This window comes from Prunus avium, chromosome 4 (assembly GCF_965620075.1).
Source record: "Prunus avium chromosome 4, drPruAviu1.hap1.1, whole genome shotgun sequence".
Lineage (NCBI taxonomy): Eukaryota > Viridiplantae > Streptophyta > Magnoliopsida > Rosales > Rosaceae > Prunus > Prunus avium.
Window position 1 is genome coordinate 32,205,168 of NC_142287.1, and position 20,261 is coordinate 32,225,428.

Genomic DNA, 20,261 nt, shown 5'->3' on the forward strand with positions numbered 1-20,261 from the left:
AAACATGTTATTATTCTATTTTTTGTTACTTAGACTTGCTAAACAAAGCATGATACCACTATTTAAATCTCCATGTCAATATAAATAGTACCATTTTTCCTACATATTTTCATAACTTTGTATATATTTTACACAATTTTAAAACCCGCAGCATCGCGTGGGCATTATTGCTAGTCTTATTTCTAATTTTAAAAATAATATCAACAATCACATACTCATCAAGTAATAAAATTACTTGACTTGACTTCGCCCCCGCCGTCGCTTGTTGACTATTTATCAAGTCGGATGTTTTATTGCATTTATTTATACTAATTCCTGAAAATAACGAGTCGGGGTGAAAAAGAGAAACATTAACAGAGACAAATGAGTTAATTAGAAAGACCGTTCCCCACATAAGCCGAAATGCCACCACGCGTCTTAATTCCTTCCACATAAAACGCCAGCGTTGTTGGCTGTTTTCTTCACTCAAAAATCATCCCAATACATTAGCACAATTTGTAGCATATAGTATTACTTACAAGGATTTAATTGCTGCAGCCTGCATGCATACAATATGAGGAGGATCCTAATTATTTTGCAGCTCTCTTTGGTCATGGTGGAATTGGTTGTGATATTATTATTAGCAACTCCAATTGCAACAGCAGCTCAAGCCCTGCCTGGCTGCCAAGATCATTGTGGCAATCTCACAATCCCATATCCATTTGGCATAGGCCCTGGCTGCTACCTCCAACCCGAATTCAACATCACTTGCAACCAATCCACCCAGCCCCCAACAGCAAATTTGAGGACAAGCAATATCAAAGTCACCAACATATCCCTTGAAGAGGGTGAGCTCCAAATTCTGCAATATGTAGCCGAAGACTGTTACAACGCTCAGGGCAACCAGACCGGCGGAAACGTCCCCAGGCTGCGGGTGTCTCCTCCCTACACCATCTCCCATACCAAGAACAAGTTCTACGCCCTTGGCTGCGACACGTTAGCGTATTTTACTGGCTACCGGGGCGACCAACGGTACACGACGGGGTGCGTGTCCATATGTGATAGTCTAGATATGGCTGTTGACGAACAGGACACTTGCTCCGGCGTAGGCTGTTGCCAAGTGTCCATCCCTAGCGGACTGAAAAATCAGACTGTCATGTTGACAAGCCCTACAAATCGCACGGGCGTATGGGACTCTAACCACTGCAGCTACGCGTTTATTGTGCAAGCTGACCGCTTCGAATTCAGTCGTACGAGTTTGCAACGGATGGACAACACAAGTTTGCTTCCGGCGGTTCTTAATTGGGAAATTGGGAATCAGTCATGTGACGCAGCTCAAAAGAGCGAAGGTTTTGCATGCAAGGGAAATAGCACCTGTACTACTGTTGGGTCGGCAGGTTACATTTGCAAGTGCATGCCAGGTTACCATGGGAATCCATACCACCCAGATGGTTGCCAAGGTATATATATATATATGTTTCAAAATTTCCTGCTAAATATTCAAACTTTTTTCTTCTAAGAATACAACATTTACATTGGCTTTTTACCTAAGTTACGTTGATGCTGGAAAAGCTAAAATTGGCATTTTACCTGATGTTTGGCTTTCCATACTATCTTTCAGATACTGATGAGTGCAAGGATTCAAACCCCTGCCCTATCGGAACGTGCATAAATTTACTGGGAAATTATTCTTGTAAATGTCCCAAAGGGTACAAAAATGACGCCATGGATGAAAAGAAATGCATCAAAGACAACAATCGTTCAAAGATCATTCTCCCGCTCGTTATTTCATTGGGTATGCCTCTTCATTTACATGGTAACATGCATCATAAAATCATAGCCTAAATTTATTTTTACTGACAATTTCGGATCCGAATCCGAAATTCTCATAACGTTTTTCCTTATTATTACAGAATAAAAAATCCACACATAAGTCATGCTAGCTAGCCTGTTCAAGTTTCAGTCTTTTTAATATAATATATATTGGAAGTTTTCCCTTTTCAGTACCAAACATTTTTAACAACTTATAAATATTGATTACTCTCAGTAAGAAGACTTATGAAATTTTCAAATGAGGTAGTTGTAATGTTATTTAATTATCTGCAGGTGCCAGCGGAGGCTTCTTGCTTTTACTGGTTGGAAATTTATGGATATATTGGGGTATGCAGAGAAGAAAGTTCATCAAACTCAAAGAGAAATACTTCAAAGAAAATGGTGGCTTATTGTTACAAAAACAACTCGCTAGTCAAGGAGGCTCTATGGAAACAACAAAACTCTTTACAGCAGAAGAACTTGAGAAGGCCACTAACAACTACCACGAAAGTAGAATCCTTGGTGAAGGAGGCTATGGAACGGTTTACAAAGGAATATTACCAGATAAAAGCGTGGTTGCCATAAAGAAGTCAAAAGTTAATGGTGCGCCAGCTCAGAGTGACGTTTTTATTAATGAGGTGATTGTCCTTTCTCAAATCAAGCTCAGAAATGTGGTGAGGTTATTAGGTTGTTGTTTAGAGACACCGGCGCCATTACTGGTTTACGAGTTCATCGTTGAGGGCACTCTTTCTGAGCACATCCATAAAAAAAATGGCAAAAGATCGTCACTTTCGTGGGAGCTGCGATTGAATATAGCGACAGAAACAGCAGGAGCACTAGCATACTTACACTCCTCTGCTCTCATGCAAATTATCCACCGAGATGTGAAAGCAACAAACATACTATTAGATGAACATTACACGGCAAAAGTGTCCGACTTTGGAGCTTCAAGAGTGCAAGGAACATTTGGATACTTAGACCCCGAATACTTCCTTACGACTCAACTGACGGAAAAGAGTGACGTCTATAGCTTCGGAGTTGTCCTTATGGAGCTATTGACAAGCAAAGTGGCACTTTCTTTCGCCAGGCCCGAGGAAGACAGAAATCTAGCCAACTTCTTTGTTCGTTTCATGGAGGAAGATCGCTTGAATGAGGTTCTTGATGATGACATAGTCAACGAGAGAAACGTTGAGACACTAAAAAAGGTGGCAGAAGTCGCAAAAAGATGTGTAAGGTTAAAAGGGCAGGACAGGCCTAGCATGAAAGAAGTAGCAATGGAGCTAGAGGGAATGAGAGTTACACCAAAGCAACCATGGGGAAAATCTGAAGTTTCAAGTCCAGAAGACACTGAGCACTTACTTGGTTCAGCTATGAAATTAGACGCTTATTTTGTGGATGTTAGAGGTGATTTTGGTTCTAGAGGTGCAACTATTGGTACAACCAGTGGGTACGATAGCATGCAAATCCAAATGGTAATGCCGTATGATGGGCGATAGTTGACTGACTTAATGTCGCTATTGTCTAATGATCATGTAGTTTAGGGAATCTAAACCACTATTAATTTGTGCATTCTCTTGTAAATATTTTTTGTGTGCATAAATATATACTGTTCTTTGTTGGTCATGTAGTATATCCTGTTCTTTGTTGGTCTTGTTGGTTTATTGATTCTTTGAACTCAATATGTATTGCACACAGTATTTACATGTTATATCAGTTGGGAATTTGTCACTTGTCAATTCAAGATAGAATGAGTTGGATCTGAATTGCAAATGTCTAAAGACGAACTTTTGGTAACCTGTATTATTCGTTTCTCAAATTAATACAACATGTAGCAGTATTCCGCGATAAACCAACTTTCTTGATTGGACTGTGGACTTCGGACCCAAGTCAGAATCAGATTTACAGATGGAAAAACAGTTCAATCAGCAAAAACTAGGTAATCTAATTTTAAACCACGGTTTCAGGTATTTTGCGGTGACTTGCAGCGTTTTATGGACATTTCGTGACAAAATTAAGGTGGATATTATGCAAACATCATTTAGCCGCGATTTTTTTTCGCCGCTAGCCATCACAAAATTACCCTTTAGAAGCGGCTACCAAAGTCGTCGCTAAAGATCCATAGGATAATTTGAACAGCCCCCTTCCGATGCCTTTTTCTTTACCCCAAACACATTAATTCGGGTAATCTTGAGTGGTTTCTTCCTGTACAGATTTTACTAGAGCTAATTTTTTGGTTTTATGAAAAGATTGTGCATATATAAAATACTTAGCCAGGCTTGATTTCTAATGCCGAATTCCCCCAACACCCTTTCTCATTTGGGTAAGTTTCACTACAATATGTGGAATAAACACTATATTCAAAACTACACGGAATAAACACATTGTTGCAAATTAAGCGAGAAACAACTAAATTTGCACCCATCCAAAGCTTTAGGAATTAAGTACTGTTAAACACCATAACATTTGCTTTGGTTCGGTCAGTGTCTTGCATAAGCTGCTGATCCGGAGTACAAAGCCTGCTGAAAAACTTCACCATTGAAAAGCAAATGTAAGTTCTATGACATTTTCTATATGAAAATAAACTTCAATCACCTTAACCTTTCTTTCAAATCCACTGGGTAAACCTAGCAAAAGTCCAGGAACAGCTACAAAGGCATTTTAAAAACCTCCCTCCCACTTTTGCCAAGGAAAGCCTTTAAGGAAGCAGTTATGAATATACAAAATTGGACTGCATTCTCTTGATTAAGAGCTAATTATGACTTACCATTGCCTATATAGCGGCCTGATTAGTATGGTTAACACACCCCAACCCACACGAAACCATTTCCATAGCTAAGCAATTTTCAAGTTCTACAGTTTACAAATACTGTAGGGGCAGGGAAATGGTATTCCAAAAGTAATTTCAAGCTTTAGTGCACACGAACAATCAAGACTGAGGTAGCACATGCTTTTAGTTTTAATCGTGATGCACAAAGAATTGAATTTGTGCAATGTGAACTTAAGAAGATAAACATGTTGGCTTTGATTTGTCCCCCACAATACACAAGTAATATCCCTCCCTCTTCTAAGCCAATGACACTAAATGCCATGTTCTTCCCCTTTCATGCAACCAGTGGCAACTCTTGGCATAAACTTTCAGATATACAGGTCACCAAGACATGATTAATTTCATGTTTTCCTAAATGACAAAGGCATGTAGATCCAATAACAAAATAAAAGAGCCAAGAGGTAGTCTTCCAAAAACTATATTAGGGAATAAACTTCTTCGTTTCATCAAACATTCTTAAACTCCATTAACATGTGAACAAAATTGATATTGGGTAATCCAATCTTGAACCAGGGAACTTTAAAAAAGGGCAGAATTAAGAGTCTCTAAAACTAAATTCAAGTAAGATAGCTTAAAGTGAAGCACATATACCATCACCAAATTTTAATTGTTCATAGGGAGCAACGTTCCTCTTCACAGTACTTCAGTGCTAAGTCGTAACCCCTAGCTTCTTTTATATCTATTTGTTGGAAAAATGGCTCACATTAAGTATGCAAGTGAAGGAGGAAGCGACCGGTCGCTGGGTATTTGCGACCGGTCGTTTTGAAGCAGAGTCGAAGTCTGGAGAATTCGCAGGAAGCGACCGGTCGCAAGGTATCTGCGACCGGTCGCATGGTATCCAAAAGGTATCAGCGACCGGTCGCAAGGTATCCGCGACCGATCGCCCTCAGTGCTGTTTCGTTTTTTCCGGGCTGTTTCGAGGTGGTTTCACATGTGTCGTTTTCCTACCTATTTCCTCGAGCCTCCAAAGTGTTTTATGGGTTCTAGGAGTTTGGCAAGGTGCCTTAGAAGCTGGAACACAATTTAAATGTTGTTTGTTGTCTTGTACCAAAGGGTTTTCTAGGTGGGAGACAAGGGGACAAAGGGTGCATGCTTTATGGCTTGTTTTCTGGTTTGTCTTACCTTGTGTTTAGGTGGGTAGCTGAAAGCAAGAACGTGAAGGAGTAATTGCAGCCCTCTACTAAGTCCAAAGGTCTGCCTACAAAAGGAAAAGAAGATGCAAGACAATATGAGTGTGGTTAATCTCAAGGAGTGGCAAAGTAGCTGGAGCTATTGTGTCCAAGAGATTGAACTAACCAAGGGAGGAAGAGAGAGAGGGCAATCAGTTCAAGAGGGAGCTGAGTTGGGTCTTGAGAGTCTAGACACCAAAGGGGGAAACACCAAGGGTTGTGAGAGTGTTCACAAGTGTATCAAAGTGTTGAGCAAGGGGTGAGAGAGAAAAGAGAGCTTGGGAGAGAATAGAGTTCTAAGGGGGTTTTCTTTGTAAACCAAAGTTGTAACTTATTCTTTCATTAGTGAATTTCTCAAGGGGATCACCAAGAGGATGTAGGCAATTGCTGAACCTCTATAAATTCTTGTGTCACTTTGTGCTTGGTTGGTTTCTCAAGTGTGTGTGTGTGTGATTCATCCATCCTTGTGTGTGTCACAAAGTCCATCAACAACAAGATCATTAGGGGAGGGTGAGTTGAGTTTATCAATTTTCACAACACTATTTCCATTCAACCAAGAAGATGACTTTCAAGAAGGTCATTTTCAAAACGTCCAACTTAACTGAAATTGAAACTCAACTTCATTGAATTAAAATGCTAAAGATTGAACCATAGGATTGAAGTTTCCACAAAACCCAATTAGCGACGACACAACACAAGTGGAGGCTGGAGCCCATAGATTCCCATACCCACAACAATATTCAAAACCAAGTTTAAAATATATCAAAAACATACTGAAACTCTATTAAAATGTGAACAAAATTAACAACGGTACTCCAATGTTTAACTAGGGAACTTCCAAAAAGGGAAAAATTAAGGGTCTCTAAAACAAAACTAAATTCATGAACGATAGCTTAAAGTGCAGCACAAATACCATCACCCAAAAAAAAAATTATGTTCAAAGGGATCAACTTTCCTCTTCACAGTAGTATTTCAGTTCTAATTTATAACCCCTACCTTCTTGTATCCTAATATTGGTCCAGACACAGATGAAATTCCTCCATTAACTTATCATCTAATTAGCTAATTAGATGGTGACTTTAGCAATGAGACATATAAATAATTTCCAGAACGTCCAATTTTAATTGAAATTGACATTCAACTTCATTGAATTAATAAGCGAACTATTCAAAATGAGATTTTACCTGAGAGATTAACCGCTGAAACTCGCAGGCCAAAAACCCTCGAACAGGAAGCTCGCAATTTTCCCCTTCCAAGTTCTGGAGACGAATTGATTCCAATTTTTTTTTAAAAATCTAATAAAAAGGTAAAAACGGTTCGTTTTGAATAGGAAAAGAATATGTGAGAGAGAAATCGGATTTTCTTTGTTTGGGCCCAAATATCTAGTTGGACTCAGTAACGAGCCCATTATTTGTTTGCTTTACGAAACACAGACTCTCTTTGTTTATATTTTGGCACTTTTCAATACAAACCCAATTCTAGATGAAAATTTTGAGTATAACCCACGTATTTGAATTGATAAATCCCGGCCTAATTTGCATTTGTTATTTGTTTTTCATGACTATTTTGCCCTTGAAGGTAAATAATAGAAACACATTAAAAGTCCTTGAAGGTAAATCATCTTTTGTGAGACTTGTGCAGGTGTTGTCTGATGGTTCACATAGTTAGTTTTAAAGTTATATAAAAATTGTTCAAAATATGGTTTTGTTTAAGAAAAGGCCAAAGGGGGAGATTGTAAGGATTGTAATTGTTGCTTTGTTTGGCTCTTCTCTTTTTGGATCAAAACCATTGTAATCTCCTTTGATATTTAAGATAATCTCTAGGTTAGATTAAGTGGTTGCTGGTTTCCAAAGATCTCTTCGATGAAAAACAGGTAAGAACATTTTGCATACACTCATTGATACACTAGGATTGATACAAACTTTAAAATCGTTTATGTTTTCATTATGTATCAATCCTTTCCTGTATGTATTAATCCTTTCCTGTATGTATTAATCCTTTCATGTATGTATTAATCCATCCATCGCAGAAATCAACTAATATAGTTTATTAGAAATATCTTCTCTGCACTTGGTTTCTGAAAAGATAAAATATACTTATCCTCTGCATCTTACATTCTTTTATCAGACAAACTTTCTTGAAACTATTGTTCTTCATGGAATCAATAGTTTCATATTAGTTTCACTTGGTTCAAACTATTATTTTTCTTTAAAGTGAAATTATATTCTTCTTGAAACCAAGTCCTTGTCTGAACCTGTTTTTTTATATTGAACTCCTCTTTATTGAAACTTGCTGTTGTGTTCTCTCTAAATACTGAACTTAGTTTTAATGAAGAGGCAAGCATTTTAAACATTTGGCATCACGTTTTAAATCTCAGCTTTACTATGCTTCCTTGTTCATGTTTTTGAAAGATCATCATATCAGTTTTTAAACATTCAAAAACATTCTTCAGTCATCTTGAATTCTTGAGAGTTATGAGTATGATTGCATACATATAAAACTTACTCCAAGTTTATTCTCACTTTGATTAAATGACTGCTTTGGTTTCATTATTGTATTTATGATTAAAACCTTGTTTCAAAGTTCAAACATATTTTGGTTTTAACTCATAACTGTACACAGTTTCTTTTATCTAATTCAATCATTTGTATGATTGAGATAGACGAATTTTATGAAACTACAACTCACTTCATAACATCATATCGGGAGCAACTTATGCTTGGTGCTGTTGCAAGGTCGTGAAAAGAATCCGTTGCTGTGAAGTAAAGAAATGGTGCTTTGCTAGAAGGTTAGATAGTTAGCTGCCTATTGTGTGTAGTTGAGCTAATATCCCTATATTTCTTGTACTTTACAATTGAGTGGATTGAATCTTTTCCTGGCTTGGTCCCCCAGTTTTTCCCTTATGGGTTTCTGGGTTAACAAATACTGTGTCATTTACATTATTGCTTTTACATTGATTACTTGATCACCACCAGCAGTATTTGTGTTTATTGTCTTTTGTCACTAAGTAATAATTTTAAATTGGTGAGTTTTTATCCTAAAGCCTACTTCACCACCCCGGTAGGTTTTATAAGAGCTAAGCTCCTGTTTTACAATTGGTATCAGAGCAGGCACTACATTTTAATTAGTGTAGATCCTACTCTAAATCTTCTCTATGGATAGAGATAGAGCTTCTAGCTCTGTAGCTCATCCACCATTTTTTAATGGTGAATACTACTCTGCTTGGAAACACAAGATGCGTGCGTTCCTACTTGCCTTAGAGTCTAAAGCTTGGAAAATGACAGTTGATGGTTGGAATCCTCCAACTGCAGTTAATCCTTTTGGAACACTTGAACCAAAAGAGGAGGATGATTGGACTGTTGAAGAACAGTCCCTTGCTAACTCTAATAGAAAAGCCTTGAATGCTTTGTTTGTTGCTGTTAGTTCCGAACAGTTTGCCTATATTGAAAACTGTGAAACATCCAAAGAAGCCTGGGATATTCTTAGGCTTACTCATGAAGGAAATTCAAAAGTAAAAGAAGCTAGGCTAGACATGGTAAGTGCTGAGTTTGAAAATCTTAGAATGCAAGACTCAGAAACCATTCAAGAATTTTATGCTAGGTTCAGTTCTCTAGCTAACTCCTCACATAATCTAGGTGAACAGATTCCAGAAATAAAATTGGTAAAAAAGTTCCTTAGATCCTTGCCTCCTAGATTTGATGCCAAGAGAACCGCGTTCTCTGAAGTTAGAGATTTCAAAACTGTGAAACTTCATGAAATTGTAGGGTCTTTTAGAACCTATGAAATGGAAATGAACTTAAATACTCCCAGGAAAGGCAAGACTATTGCCTTGAATTCTGTCAATGAGGAAGAAGGTTGTTCCTCACTAGAAAAGCCTGTGACTGATGAAGACATGGCTCTCTTCACTAGGCAATTCAGGAAAATTCTTAAGTTTAGAAAGCCAGAAGGAAACAGAAATAATTTTCAATCAAATACTGGCTTTAAAAATGAAAAGAATACTCAACAAACAGAACCTAGGGAAAAGAGAAATAGTAATTCCATTAGATGCTATGAGTGTGGTGGAAATGGTCACATTGCTCCTGAATGTGCAAACACCTTGAAAAGGAAAAATCAATCAAAAGAAAAGGCACTAAAAACCACTTGGAGTGATAGTGAGGATGAGTCAACAATTGACTCTGAAAATGATGAAAACATTGTTGCTTTCACAGCAAAATCCACTGATCATATTGAAATGGAAAATGAAGTTGAGGAAATTGAAACTGAGGAAGAACTAATTGAAAAATATGAGAAACTTGTCGATGTGTCCTACAAAATAAAAAAGCAAAGTGTTTTTCTCTCTGATAAGGTTGTCATGCTTAAAAAGGAAAACATCAATATGTCAAAACATGTGAGTCAACTAAAGAAAGAAAATGAGGAATTGAAATTTGAATTGGATTTGATAAAGAAAAGAGAAATTGATTTCACAATAGGTGCTGAAAAGGTTGACAAAATGTTAAACTCAGGAAAAACTTATGGAGATAAGACTGGACTTGGTTTCACTTCTGAAACAAACAAAAATTCTGGTGTTAACATAAAGTTTGTGAAAGCTAGGGAATCTGTAGACAACGTGGATAAGAAAAATATTGGTCTGGATCATTCCAGATTAATAAACACTGAAAAGTCGTATCAATCCACTGTTGAAACTGTTAGAAATACTGCAAATACCAACAAATTTATTCCTGTTTGTCACTTCTGCAATGAAAAGGGGCATATACGACCATATTGTTTCAAACTAAAAGAAAAGATCATTTCCACAAATCTGCAAAGACAAGTGGAAAAATTATCAAGAGAAGTTGAAATAATCCTAGGTTTGCTGAAACCTAAAATTGAGCCTCCAAAAAGGGGTTGGTTAAAGAAAGAAAATGTATCATGTCTTGTTGTTTTGACTGCCTTGTCTGTAAGAAATTCAAATGCTTGGTACTTTGATAGTGGTTGCTCTAAGCACATGACTGGAGACAAAAATTTGTTTTTAGATCTCTCTCTCATGTCTGAGCTTGGCAGTGTTACTTTTGGTGATGGTGGAAAATCAAGAATCCTTGGTAAGGGAACCATTTCTGCTCCAGGGATTGACAAGTTAGAAAATGTTATGTATGTTGAAAACCTTAAATCAAATTTGATTAGCATAAGTCAGCTTTGTGATCAAGACACGTACAATGTTAGTTTCACAAAGGATAGATGCAATGTCTTAAACAAAGATGGAAAAATTGTCTTGAGTGGTTTAAGGTCAAGTGATAACTGCTACTGTGTGGTTTCTAAATCACTTTCCCCTCGTGTGGCTTGCAACCTTGCAACTGACAACTCCTTGGTGCTATGGCATCAAAGACTGGGTCATGTAAATCTCAAAGACCTTGAGAATTTATCCAAGAAAGAAATTGTAAGAGGCATTCCCAAGTTTGGAAATACCACAAAATTTGTGTGCAGTGGTTGCCAACTAGGAAAACAAACCAGAACTGGTCATGGGACTGTGAATTCCATGACCACCACCAGACCTCTTGAACTTATTCATATGGACTTAATTGGACCGATTCAAACCATCAGCCTTGGAGGGAAAAAGTACATTTTGGTTGTTGTTGATGATTACTCTAGATTTACTTGGGTTGCCTTTCTCAAAGACAAAGGAGAAACTTTCATACATTTCAAGTCCATTGTCAACAAAATTCAGAATGAGAAAGGGAATACAGTAAACTCTCTGTCTAGAATGAGGAGTGATCATGGATCTGAGTTCGATAACTCATCTTTCATTGAATACTGTGATGAGTTAGGAATTAGACATGAGTTCTCTTCTCCTATCACACCCCAACAAAATGGTGTGGTTGAAAGAAAGAATAGAGTTTTGATTGAAATGGCTAGAGTAATGCTCTCTAGCAAAAGTCTGCCCAAGTTCTTTTGGGCAGAAGCAGTGAACACCTCCTGTTATGTGGTGAATAGAGTTTACTTAAGGCCTAACTCTAACAAAACTCCATATGAGTTATGGAAAGCTAAGAAACCCAACCTGAAATACTTTAGAGTATTTGGCAGTTTGTGCTACATTTTAAGGGATAGGGAACACTTAGCTAAATTTGACTCCAAGAGTGATGAAGGAATTTTCCTAGGTTATTCACTAAATAGCAGAGCTTTTCGAGTCTTCAACAAAAGAACCAAAACTATGATGGAATCCAGTAATGTTGTCATTGATGACTCTCTGGATAAATCTGATAAACAGTGTGTTGATCTCGATATTTTTAATGAAGAAAAAGGTACCCCTGAGTCAATTGTCACTGAACAAATACCAAGAAAAGATGAGGATCCTTTCTCATCTGTGTATGTTCATACAGAACCTGTGGAACCTAGTCCTGCTCCTTGGGTTCAAAGAAATCATCCCAATAATGTTATCTTAGGTGACCCATCTGTCGGAGTTAAAACAAGAAGCCAACTTCTTGAGGAAATCAATTTTCTGTGTTTCATGTCTCAAATTGAACCAAAGAACATCAAAGATGCTCTATGTCATGATGATTGGATTTTAGCTATGCAAGAAGAGCTTAATCAGTTCAAGAGACATGATGTTTGGGATTTAGTTGAGAGACCTAGAGGAGTGAATGTTATTGGAACAAAATGGATTTTCAAAAATAAATCAAATGATGAAGGAAAGGTTGTGAGAAATAAAGCCAGACTTGTAGCTCAAGGTTACTCTCAAGTTGAAGGTATAGATTTTGAGGAAACCTATGCCCCTGTTGCTAGATTGGAATCCATTAGACTTTTGCTTGCTGTTTCTTGTTACATGAACTTTAAATTATATCAAATGGATGTTAAAACAGCGTTCTTGAATGGAATCATAAATGAAGAAGTTTATTGTGAGCAACCTAAGGGTTTTGAAGACATTGATCATTCTGATCATGTTTACAAATTGAAAAAGGCCCTCTATGGCCTTAAACAAGCTCCTAGAGCCTGGTATGAGAGGCTTTCTAGTTTTCTTTTATCTGAAGGTTTCATTAGAGGATCTGCTGATAAAACATTGTTTGTAAAAACTTGCTTATCAGACAGAATTATTGCGCAGGTCTATGTCGATGACATAGTGTTTGGTGCAACTTCAGAAAAATTGGTTCATGAGTTTACTAAACTCATGGAAAGTGAGTTTGAGATGTCCATGGTTGGGGAACTCACATATTTCCTTGGTTTACAAGTGAACCAAAGTGATGATGGAATTTTTATTTGCCAATCCAAATATGCGAAAGACCTTGTGAAAAAGTTTGGTCTAGATACATCTAAGAAAGCTAGAACTCCTATGTGTAGTAAAGTCAAAATCTGTGCTGATCTAGATGGGGACTCTGTTGATCAAAAAACATATAGGAGTATGATAGGAAGCTTGCTTTATTTAACTGCCAGCAGACCCGACATTGCCTTTAATGTTGGAATTTGTGCAAGATTTCAGGCTAATCCAAAAGAATCCCATCACAAAGCTGTGAAAAGGATCATCAAGTATGTCAATTCTACCACTGACTTCGGTCTTTGGTATTCTAAGCAAGATAATACTGCTCTCTTAGGGTATTGTGATTCAGATTATGCTGGTTGTGTAGATGATAGAAAGAGCACCTCTGGTGGTTGCTTCTTTGTAGGTCAAAACTTGGTCTCTTGGTTGAGTAAGAAACAAACTAGTGTAGCTCTTTCTTCCACTGAATCTGAATATATTGCTGCTGGAAATTGTTGCACTCAATTAATGTGGATGAAACAAATGTTGAGAGATTATGGAATTGTTGAGGATACCTTCATTGTTTACTGTGATAATATCTCTGCCTTATGTCTTGCCAAAAATCCAATTCAACACACTCGTACCAAGCACATAGATATCAGGCATCATTTCATTAGGGAACTTGTAGAAGAAAAAGTTTTAAAACTTGTTTACTGTCCCACTGAACATCAATTAGCAGACCTTTTAACTAAACCTCTTGACTTTCCCAGGTTTGAGTTCTTAAGAAAATCCCTTGGCATTGGCCTAAAGGATTAAATGCTGCATCTCTTCTTCAGTCCATATGCATCTGTCACTTGCCTGCTCTTTATTTATTTATTTTACTATGCATCTGTAGAGTTTCAATAAAAAGGTTCTCTGGAACTTCTTTGATTTCAAGTTGCAGTCTTTGCAGATCTCTCTCTCTTAACAAACAACATGTTTTCAGGAAAAAATCTTTAAGTACAAGATGTCTTATGAATTTTTTCAGTCAATCTGTTGAACTTTTCAAAAATATATTTAAACAAAAAAAAAAAAGGAAAAGAAAAAGAACAAAAAGGGAAGGTATTTTGTATGCATAGGTGTAGCACCCAACAGAACAAGGTGAATATACTCGTTTTGTTTGGAAATTGCTGCCTTTCTAGCAATGCCCAGTGTGCATATGTTCCTTGAAAAAAAAAAAAAAAAAAAAAAAAAAAAAAAAAGGGAAAGAACTCTGGATATTTTTTTTGTTAAAGTCAAAACGGTTTTACCTGAACATCTTCATCAGTTTCTGGGAAATAAAAAGAGTTTTCTTGTTAACATGGTGTGATAAAAGTTTTTGATCTCCTGATTACAACTTTGTTATATCACTATAGTTCTTCAAAATCCTTCTCTTGAAACTCTTCGGATTCTTAGCTAACTCTTGTTCTGTATGTCTGCATGTTCATCATTTTTCTTACAGAGATGCAGTGTTATTTCCTTAGTCCATTACCAGGGTATTCTGTTTCTTATGAATTTTTTTTAGGCGATCATTGAAAAATAGTTCATTCCTTAGCATTTATTGGTTTGATACAGATATTCATTGTATCAATACAGTTTCAAGGAATGGCACATATGTATCAATCCAGTCTACATTTCTTTATGTTACTGTTTTTCTCCAAATTGCTGCTGACTCGTCTCTAACCAAGAGAAAGAACGAAGTAGGTGGGCTGTTTTTAAGGGGGAGACGTTGTCTCTGTGTCTCTGTGTTTGAGGGGGAGACTATGTCTCCATTTTTTTTGCTCTGTGTGTTTCTGATTAGTTCTCTTTTGGTATGTGGACCCTTTGTCTTTTCTAAAGACAAAAAGGGGGAGAAAATGAACAATCTAGAAAATATTTAAGCATGTTGTAAATGAACTCAGTTGTTTATTTCCTTGGTTAAATTTTTTATGGTTTTATGGTTTATATTCCTTTAAATCTCTTTAACTTTGTGTGTTGTTAAAATTGCCCTCTTGGAATCCTGCTGTCAAAGATTGCTTGAAATTCTTTAATCATCTTTTGTGAGACTTGTGCAGGTGTTGTCTGATGGTTCACATAGTTAGTTTTAAAGTTATATAAAAATTGTTCAAAATATGGTTTTGTTTAAGAAAAGGCCAAAGGGGGAGATTGTAAGGATTGTAATTGTTGCTTTGTTTGGCTCTTCTCTTTTTGGATCAAAACCATTGTAATCTCCTTTGATATTTAAGATAATCTCTAGGTTAGATTAAGTGGTTGCTGGTTTCCAAAGATCTCTTCGATGAAAAACAGGTAAGAACATTTTGCATACACTCATTGATACACTAGGATTGATACAAACTTTAAAATCGTTTATGTTTTCATTATGTATCAATCCTTTCCTGTATGTATTAATCCTTTCCTGTATGTATTAATCCTTTCATGTATGTATTAATCCATCCATCGCAGAAATCAACTAATATAGTTTATTAGAAATATCTTCTCTGCACTTGGTTTCTGAAAAGATAAAATATACTTATCCTCTGCATCTTACATTCTTTTATCAGACAAACTTTCTTGAAACTATTGTTCTTCATGGAATCAATAGTTTCATATTAGTTTCACTTGGTTCAAACTATTATTTTTCTTTAAAGTGAAATTATATTCTTCTTGAAACCAAGTCCTTGTCTGAACCTGTTTTTTTATATTGAACTCCTCTTTATTGAAACTTGCTGTTGTGTTCTCTCTAAATACTGAACTTAGTTTTAATGAAGAGGCAAGCATTTTAAACATTTGGCATCACGTTTTAAATCTCAGCTTTACTATGCTTCCTTGTTCATGTTTTTGAAAGATCATCATATCAGTTTTTAAACATTCAAAAACATTCTTCAGTCATCTTGAATTCTTGAGAGTTATGAGTATGATTGCATACATATAAAACTTACTCCAAGTTTATTCTCACTTTGATTAAATGACTGCTTTGGTTTCATTATTGTATTTATGATTAAAACCTTGTTTCAAAGTTCAAACATATTTTGGTTTTAACTCATAACTGTACACAGTTTCTTTTATCTAATTCAATCATTTGTATGATTGAGATAGACGAATTTTATGAAACTACAACTCACTTCATAACATCATATCGGGAGCAACTTATGCTTGGTGCTGTTGCAAGGTCGTGAAAAGAATCCGTTGCTGTGAAGTAAAGAAATGGTGCTTTGCTAGAAGGTTAGATAGTTAGCTGCCTATTGTGTGTAGTTGAGCTAATATCCCTATATTTCTTGTACTTTACAATTGAGTGGATTGAATCTTTTCCTGGCTTGATCCCCCAGTTTTTCCCTTATGGGTTTCTGGGTTAACAAATACTGTGTCATTTACATTATTGCTTTTACATTGATTACTTGATCACCACCAGCAGTATTTGTGTTTATTGTCTTTTGTCACTAAGTAATAATTTTAAATTGGTGAGTTTTTATCCTAAAGCCTACTTCACCCCCCCGGTAGGTTTTATAAGAGCTAAGCTCCTGTTTTACAAAACCAAAGTTGTAACTTATTCTTTCATGAAGTGAATTTCTCAAGGGGATCACCAAGAGGATGTAGGCAATTGCTGAACCTCTATAAATTCTTGTGTCACTTTGTGCTTGGTTGTTGTCTCAAGTGTGTGTGTGTGATTCATCCATCATTGTGTGTGTCACAAAGTCCATCAACAACAAGATCATTAGAGGAGTGAGTGAAAGTGTTTGTCCATTTATTTTCACAACAAGTGGTATCAGAGCTGTGTTGGAGCAGCAATTGCTAGTGTGTTGAAGATGGCAAGTGACAAGGAAGCTGAAGGTGGAAGCAGCTCTATGCATCAGAGGCTACCACAATCTGTCAGCATGAAGGTGGAGTTGAAGCCTTTCACAGGGAAGGAGAACTTCACACTTTGGCAAAGGAGGATGAAGTCAGCCCTTACACAACAAAATCTCAGTGTTGTCTTGGAAGGCAAAGAGAAGAAGCCGGTTACCATGACAGATGCGGAGTGGGGTGTGCTAGATGAGTTGGCTAGAGGAGCCATCGAGAACTTCATCTCCGATGAGGTGCTCATCAACGTGATGAAGGACACAGCGAAGCAAACATGGGAGAAGCTCGAAGAGATGTTTGCAGGGAAGTCGCTGTCCAACAAGCTCTTCCTCAAGGAGGAACTCCTAAATCTTCGGATGGCGGAGGAAGGAAATCTAATGGAGCATTTGAGCAGCTTCAATAGATGTGTTGCTGACTTGCAAAGAATGGATGTGTTGTATAATACGGAGGATAAGGCACTCATGTTACTTACATCCTTGCCTCCGTCTTATAAGCATTTCCGAACTACACTTATGTTCGGGAAGAGTACTTTGAATTTTGAGGAGGTGGTGCAAGATGTGATGTCGCATCACAGGATGTCTCAACGTTCGGAGGAGAACTCTCAAGATGCTGGTTTGTTCGCAAAGAGTCGTTCAAGCAAGCAAGAAGGCAAGGGCAGCAAAAGGAATACTAAGTCCAAGGACAATGAAGGGTGCTTCGAGTGTGGATCTATGGATCATTGGAGACGAGATTGTCCGGTATGGAAGGAGAAGCTGAACAAGATGAAGAAAGCTGGAAGTTCAGCCCACGTGTGTGATGAGGACACATGTGATGAACTCTTGACGGTTACGGATGAAAGTAACGGGGAAGTCATGGCAAGTTCTTCATGTAAGAATTCTTCTTCAAGTTGGATTTTAGATTCCGGGTGCTCATATCATGTGTGTGCAAATAAGTTGATGTTTGACACATATGAGGATAAGGATGCATGCAAAATTATGTTGGGAGACAAAACTACATGTGAAGTTTTGGGCATAGGGACTGTGAAGATCAAGTTGCAAGGTGGTGAAGTTTGGACTCTTAGTGAGGTAAGGTTTGTACCTGCACTAAGAACGAATCTAGTCTCTCTTGGTTGTTTGGATAGAGAAGGTTGCTCTTACAAGGTCAAAGGAGGGAAGCTCATGGTCACACAAGGTTCTGTGGTGGTTATGAGGGGGGAGATTCAACCAAACAACACATACAAGCTCTTGGGTGGTGCAGAGATTTGTACCAAGGAAGAGCAAGCAACAAGTCTTAATGTCAAGGAGCTGGTCCAACATGATGTAGCTGCAAGTATGCTCAAGAGAAGTTGGGCAAGGAAGGTTAGTCAAGGTTGTATGACTAACGGTTCATCATCAAAGGTGCTTGATTTCAAAGGTGCAAAAAGTGTGGAGAGGAAATTCCACAAAGGTGAAGTCAAGACAAGGAATGATGGGGAGGATGTTGTTGAAAGGAAACTTCTTGCCAAGGTGGTCATGGAAGGGACTCCATTTGAGGTGGAGCTTGACACAATGGCTGAAGAAGGAGGGCAACAACAACAAACTCACAAAGGGGTTCTACTTGAGGTGGAGCCATCATCAAATGCAAGGTCCGGGCCCAAGGAATCCATCAAACCGTCCCTAGGTTTTGGATGGATGGACCAAGAAGTTCCAACCACGTTTCGGAGTGCTATAGGGAGCATGAAGCGGGAAAGTTGGAGAAGTGCAATGATGAAAAGAAAGGTGTTCTTAAATCCAAGAGCAATGTGTGCTAAATGGGGATTTAGTGAACAAAGGTTTGGTATGTGGTTTGCATATCAAGGGAAGTCCAAGGTTCAAGGTTCCAAGGAGGCAAGGAGCAACGAATTTGGCAAGGGGGAACTCTTCTCTGCACAAGAGGTCCAAGTTACTCAAGTTTAGGCTTGGGTGGAGCACCTTCCACCAAAGGTGCATTGAGGCAAGAGGTGTATTGCCATGATGGAGCTCTTGGAAATTACTAGAACGATTTCTAAGAGGTTGAAGAGGTTCTAGAGGTCAACAATGGTTCACGGGGTGATTCAATGGTTCGCCAAGGTGGAGATTGTTGGAAAATGGCTCACATTTAGGTTGCAAGTGAAGGAGGCAGCGACCGGTCGCAAGGTTTGGGCGACCGGTCGTTTTTGGACAGAGTCGAAGTATGGAAAAATCGCAGCGAGCGACCGGTCGCAAGGTATCAGCGACCGGTCGCTATGTATCCAAATGGTCGTAGCGACCGGTCGCAAGGTATCAGCGACCGGTCGCCCCTGTGCTGTGCTGATGTTTTCTTACGTGTTTTCAACTGTGTTTTCGGTGGCTATCGCTTTCCACAAGATTTCAGAGGCCTTGTGGGTCACTTCTGAGGTAAAAGAAGGTTGACTACCTGCTGGATAGTTGGGAGAGCACTCATTGCCAATTGGTTGTCTTGTTTTGAAGGATCCATTCTCCATTTTCTGGTTTAGTGGAAGGTGGCTGAAGTGGGATTATATTACTTACTTGTTCTAACCTCTAGTCTAAGTGGGTGACTAAAAGGAAAGAACGTGGTGGACAATCAGATATCCTATCTCTTGTCCATTGGCTTGTGTAGGTAATGGGATGAAGTAAGATAACACAAGGGAGAAAACAAGTTGAATAAGAGGAAGTGGCTGAAGCAGAAACTATGTGTGGTTAATCTCAAGGTGGTCAAGTAGCTGGGTGCTATTGTGTTCAAAGGAGGTTAACTCACCAAGGGAGAACGTGAGGGAGAGCATTCAGTTCAAGTTAGGAGCTGAGTTGGGGTCTTGAGAGTCTAGACACCAAGGAGGGAAACACCAAGGGTTGTGAGAGTGTTCACAAGTGCATCAAAGTGTTGAGCAAGGGGTGTGAGAGAAAAGAGAGCTTGGGGAGAGAATAGAGTTCTAAGGGGGTTTTTCTGTGTAAAACCAAAGTTGTAACTTATTCTTTCATGAAGTGAATTTCTCAAGGGGATCACCAAGAGGATGTAGGCAATTGCTGAACCTCTATAAATTCTTGTGTCACTTTGTGCTTGGTTGTTGTCTCAAGTGTGTGTGTGTGATTCATCCATCATTGTGTGTGTCACAAAGTCCATCAACAACAAGATCATTAGGGGAGTGAGTGAAAGTGTTTGTCCATTTATTTTCACAACACCTTCCACCAAAGGTGCATTGAGGCAAGAGGTGTATTGCCATGGTGGAGCTCTTGGAAATTACTAGAACGATTTCTAAGAGGTTTGAAGAGGTTCTAGAGTTCAACAATGGTCCATGGGGTGATTAATGGTTCGCCAAGGTGGAGATTGTTGGAAAAATGGCTCACATTAAGTATGCAAGTGAAGGAGGAAGCGACCGGTCGCTGGGTATTTGCGACCGGTCGTTTTGAAGCAGAGTCGAAGTCTGGAGAATTCGCAGGAAGCGACCGGTCGCAAGGTATCT

The 20,261-nt window shown here is 38.1% G+C and overlaps 1 protein-coding gene and 1 long non-coding RNA gene across 3 annotated transcripts in view; one reads left to right on the plus strand and one right to left on the minus strand.

Annotated features, from left to right (window-relative positions):
• The first annotated feature begins 226 nt into the window (after positions 1–226).
• Positions 227–3,532, plus strand: LOC110745638 (putative wall-associated receptor kinase-like 16). The gene is made up of 3 exons (XM_088251346.1): positions 227–1,439; positions 1,601–1,774; positions 2,086–3,532. The coding sequence occupies exons 1-3, from the start codon at positions 554–556 to the stop codon at positions 3,285–3,287; spliced, it is 2,262 nt and encodes a 753-aa protein (XP_088107472.1). The 5' UTR covers positions 227–553; the 3' UTR covers positions 3,288–3,532.
• A 515-nt stretch (positions 3,533–4,047) lies between these two features.
• The window catches only part of LOC110744501 (uncharacterized), a 38,723-nt gene continuing 22,509 nt past the window's right edge, over positions 4,048–20,261 (minus strand). For both annotated transcript variants that reach the window (XR_015835275.1, XR_015835276.1), the window contains exons 2-3: positions 6,972–7,046; positions 4,048–4,318 (exon numbers count right to left, since the gene is read on the minus strand). This is a non-coding gene — a long non-coding RNA (uncharacterized LOC110744501). The remainder of the gene's footprint in view (positions 4,319–6,971; positions 7,047–20,261) is intronic.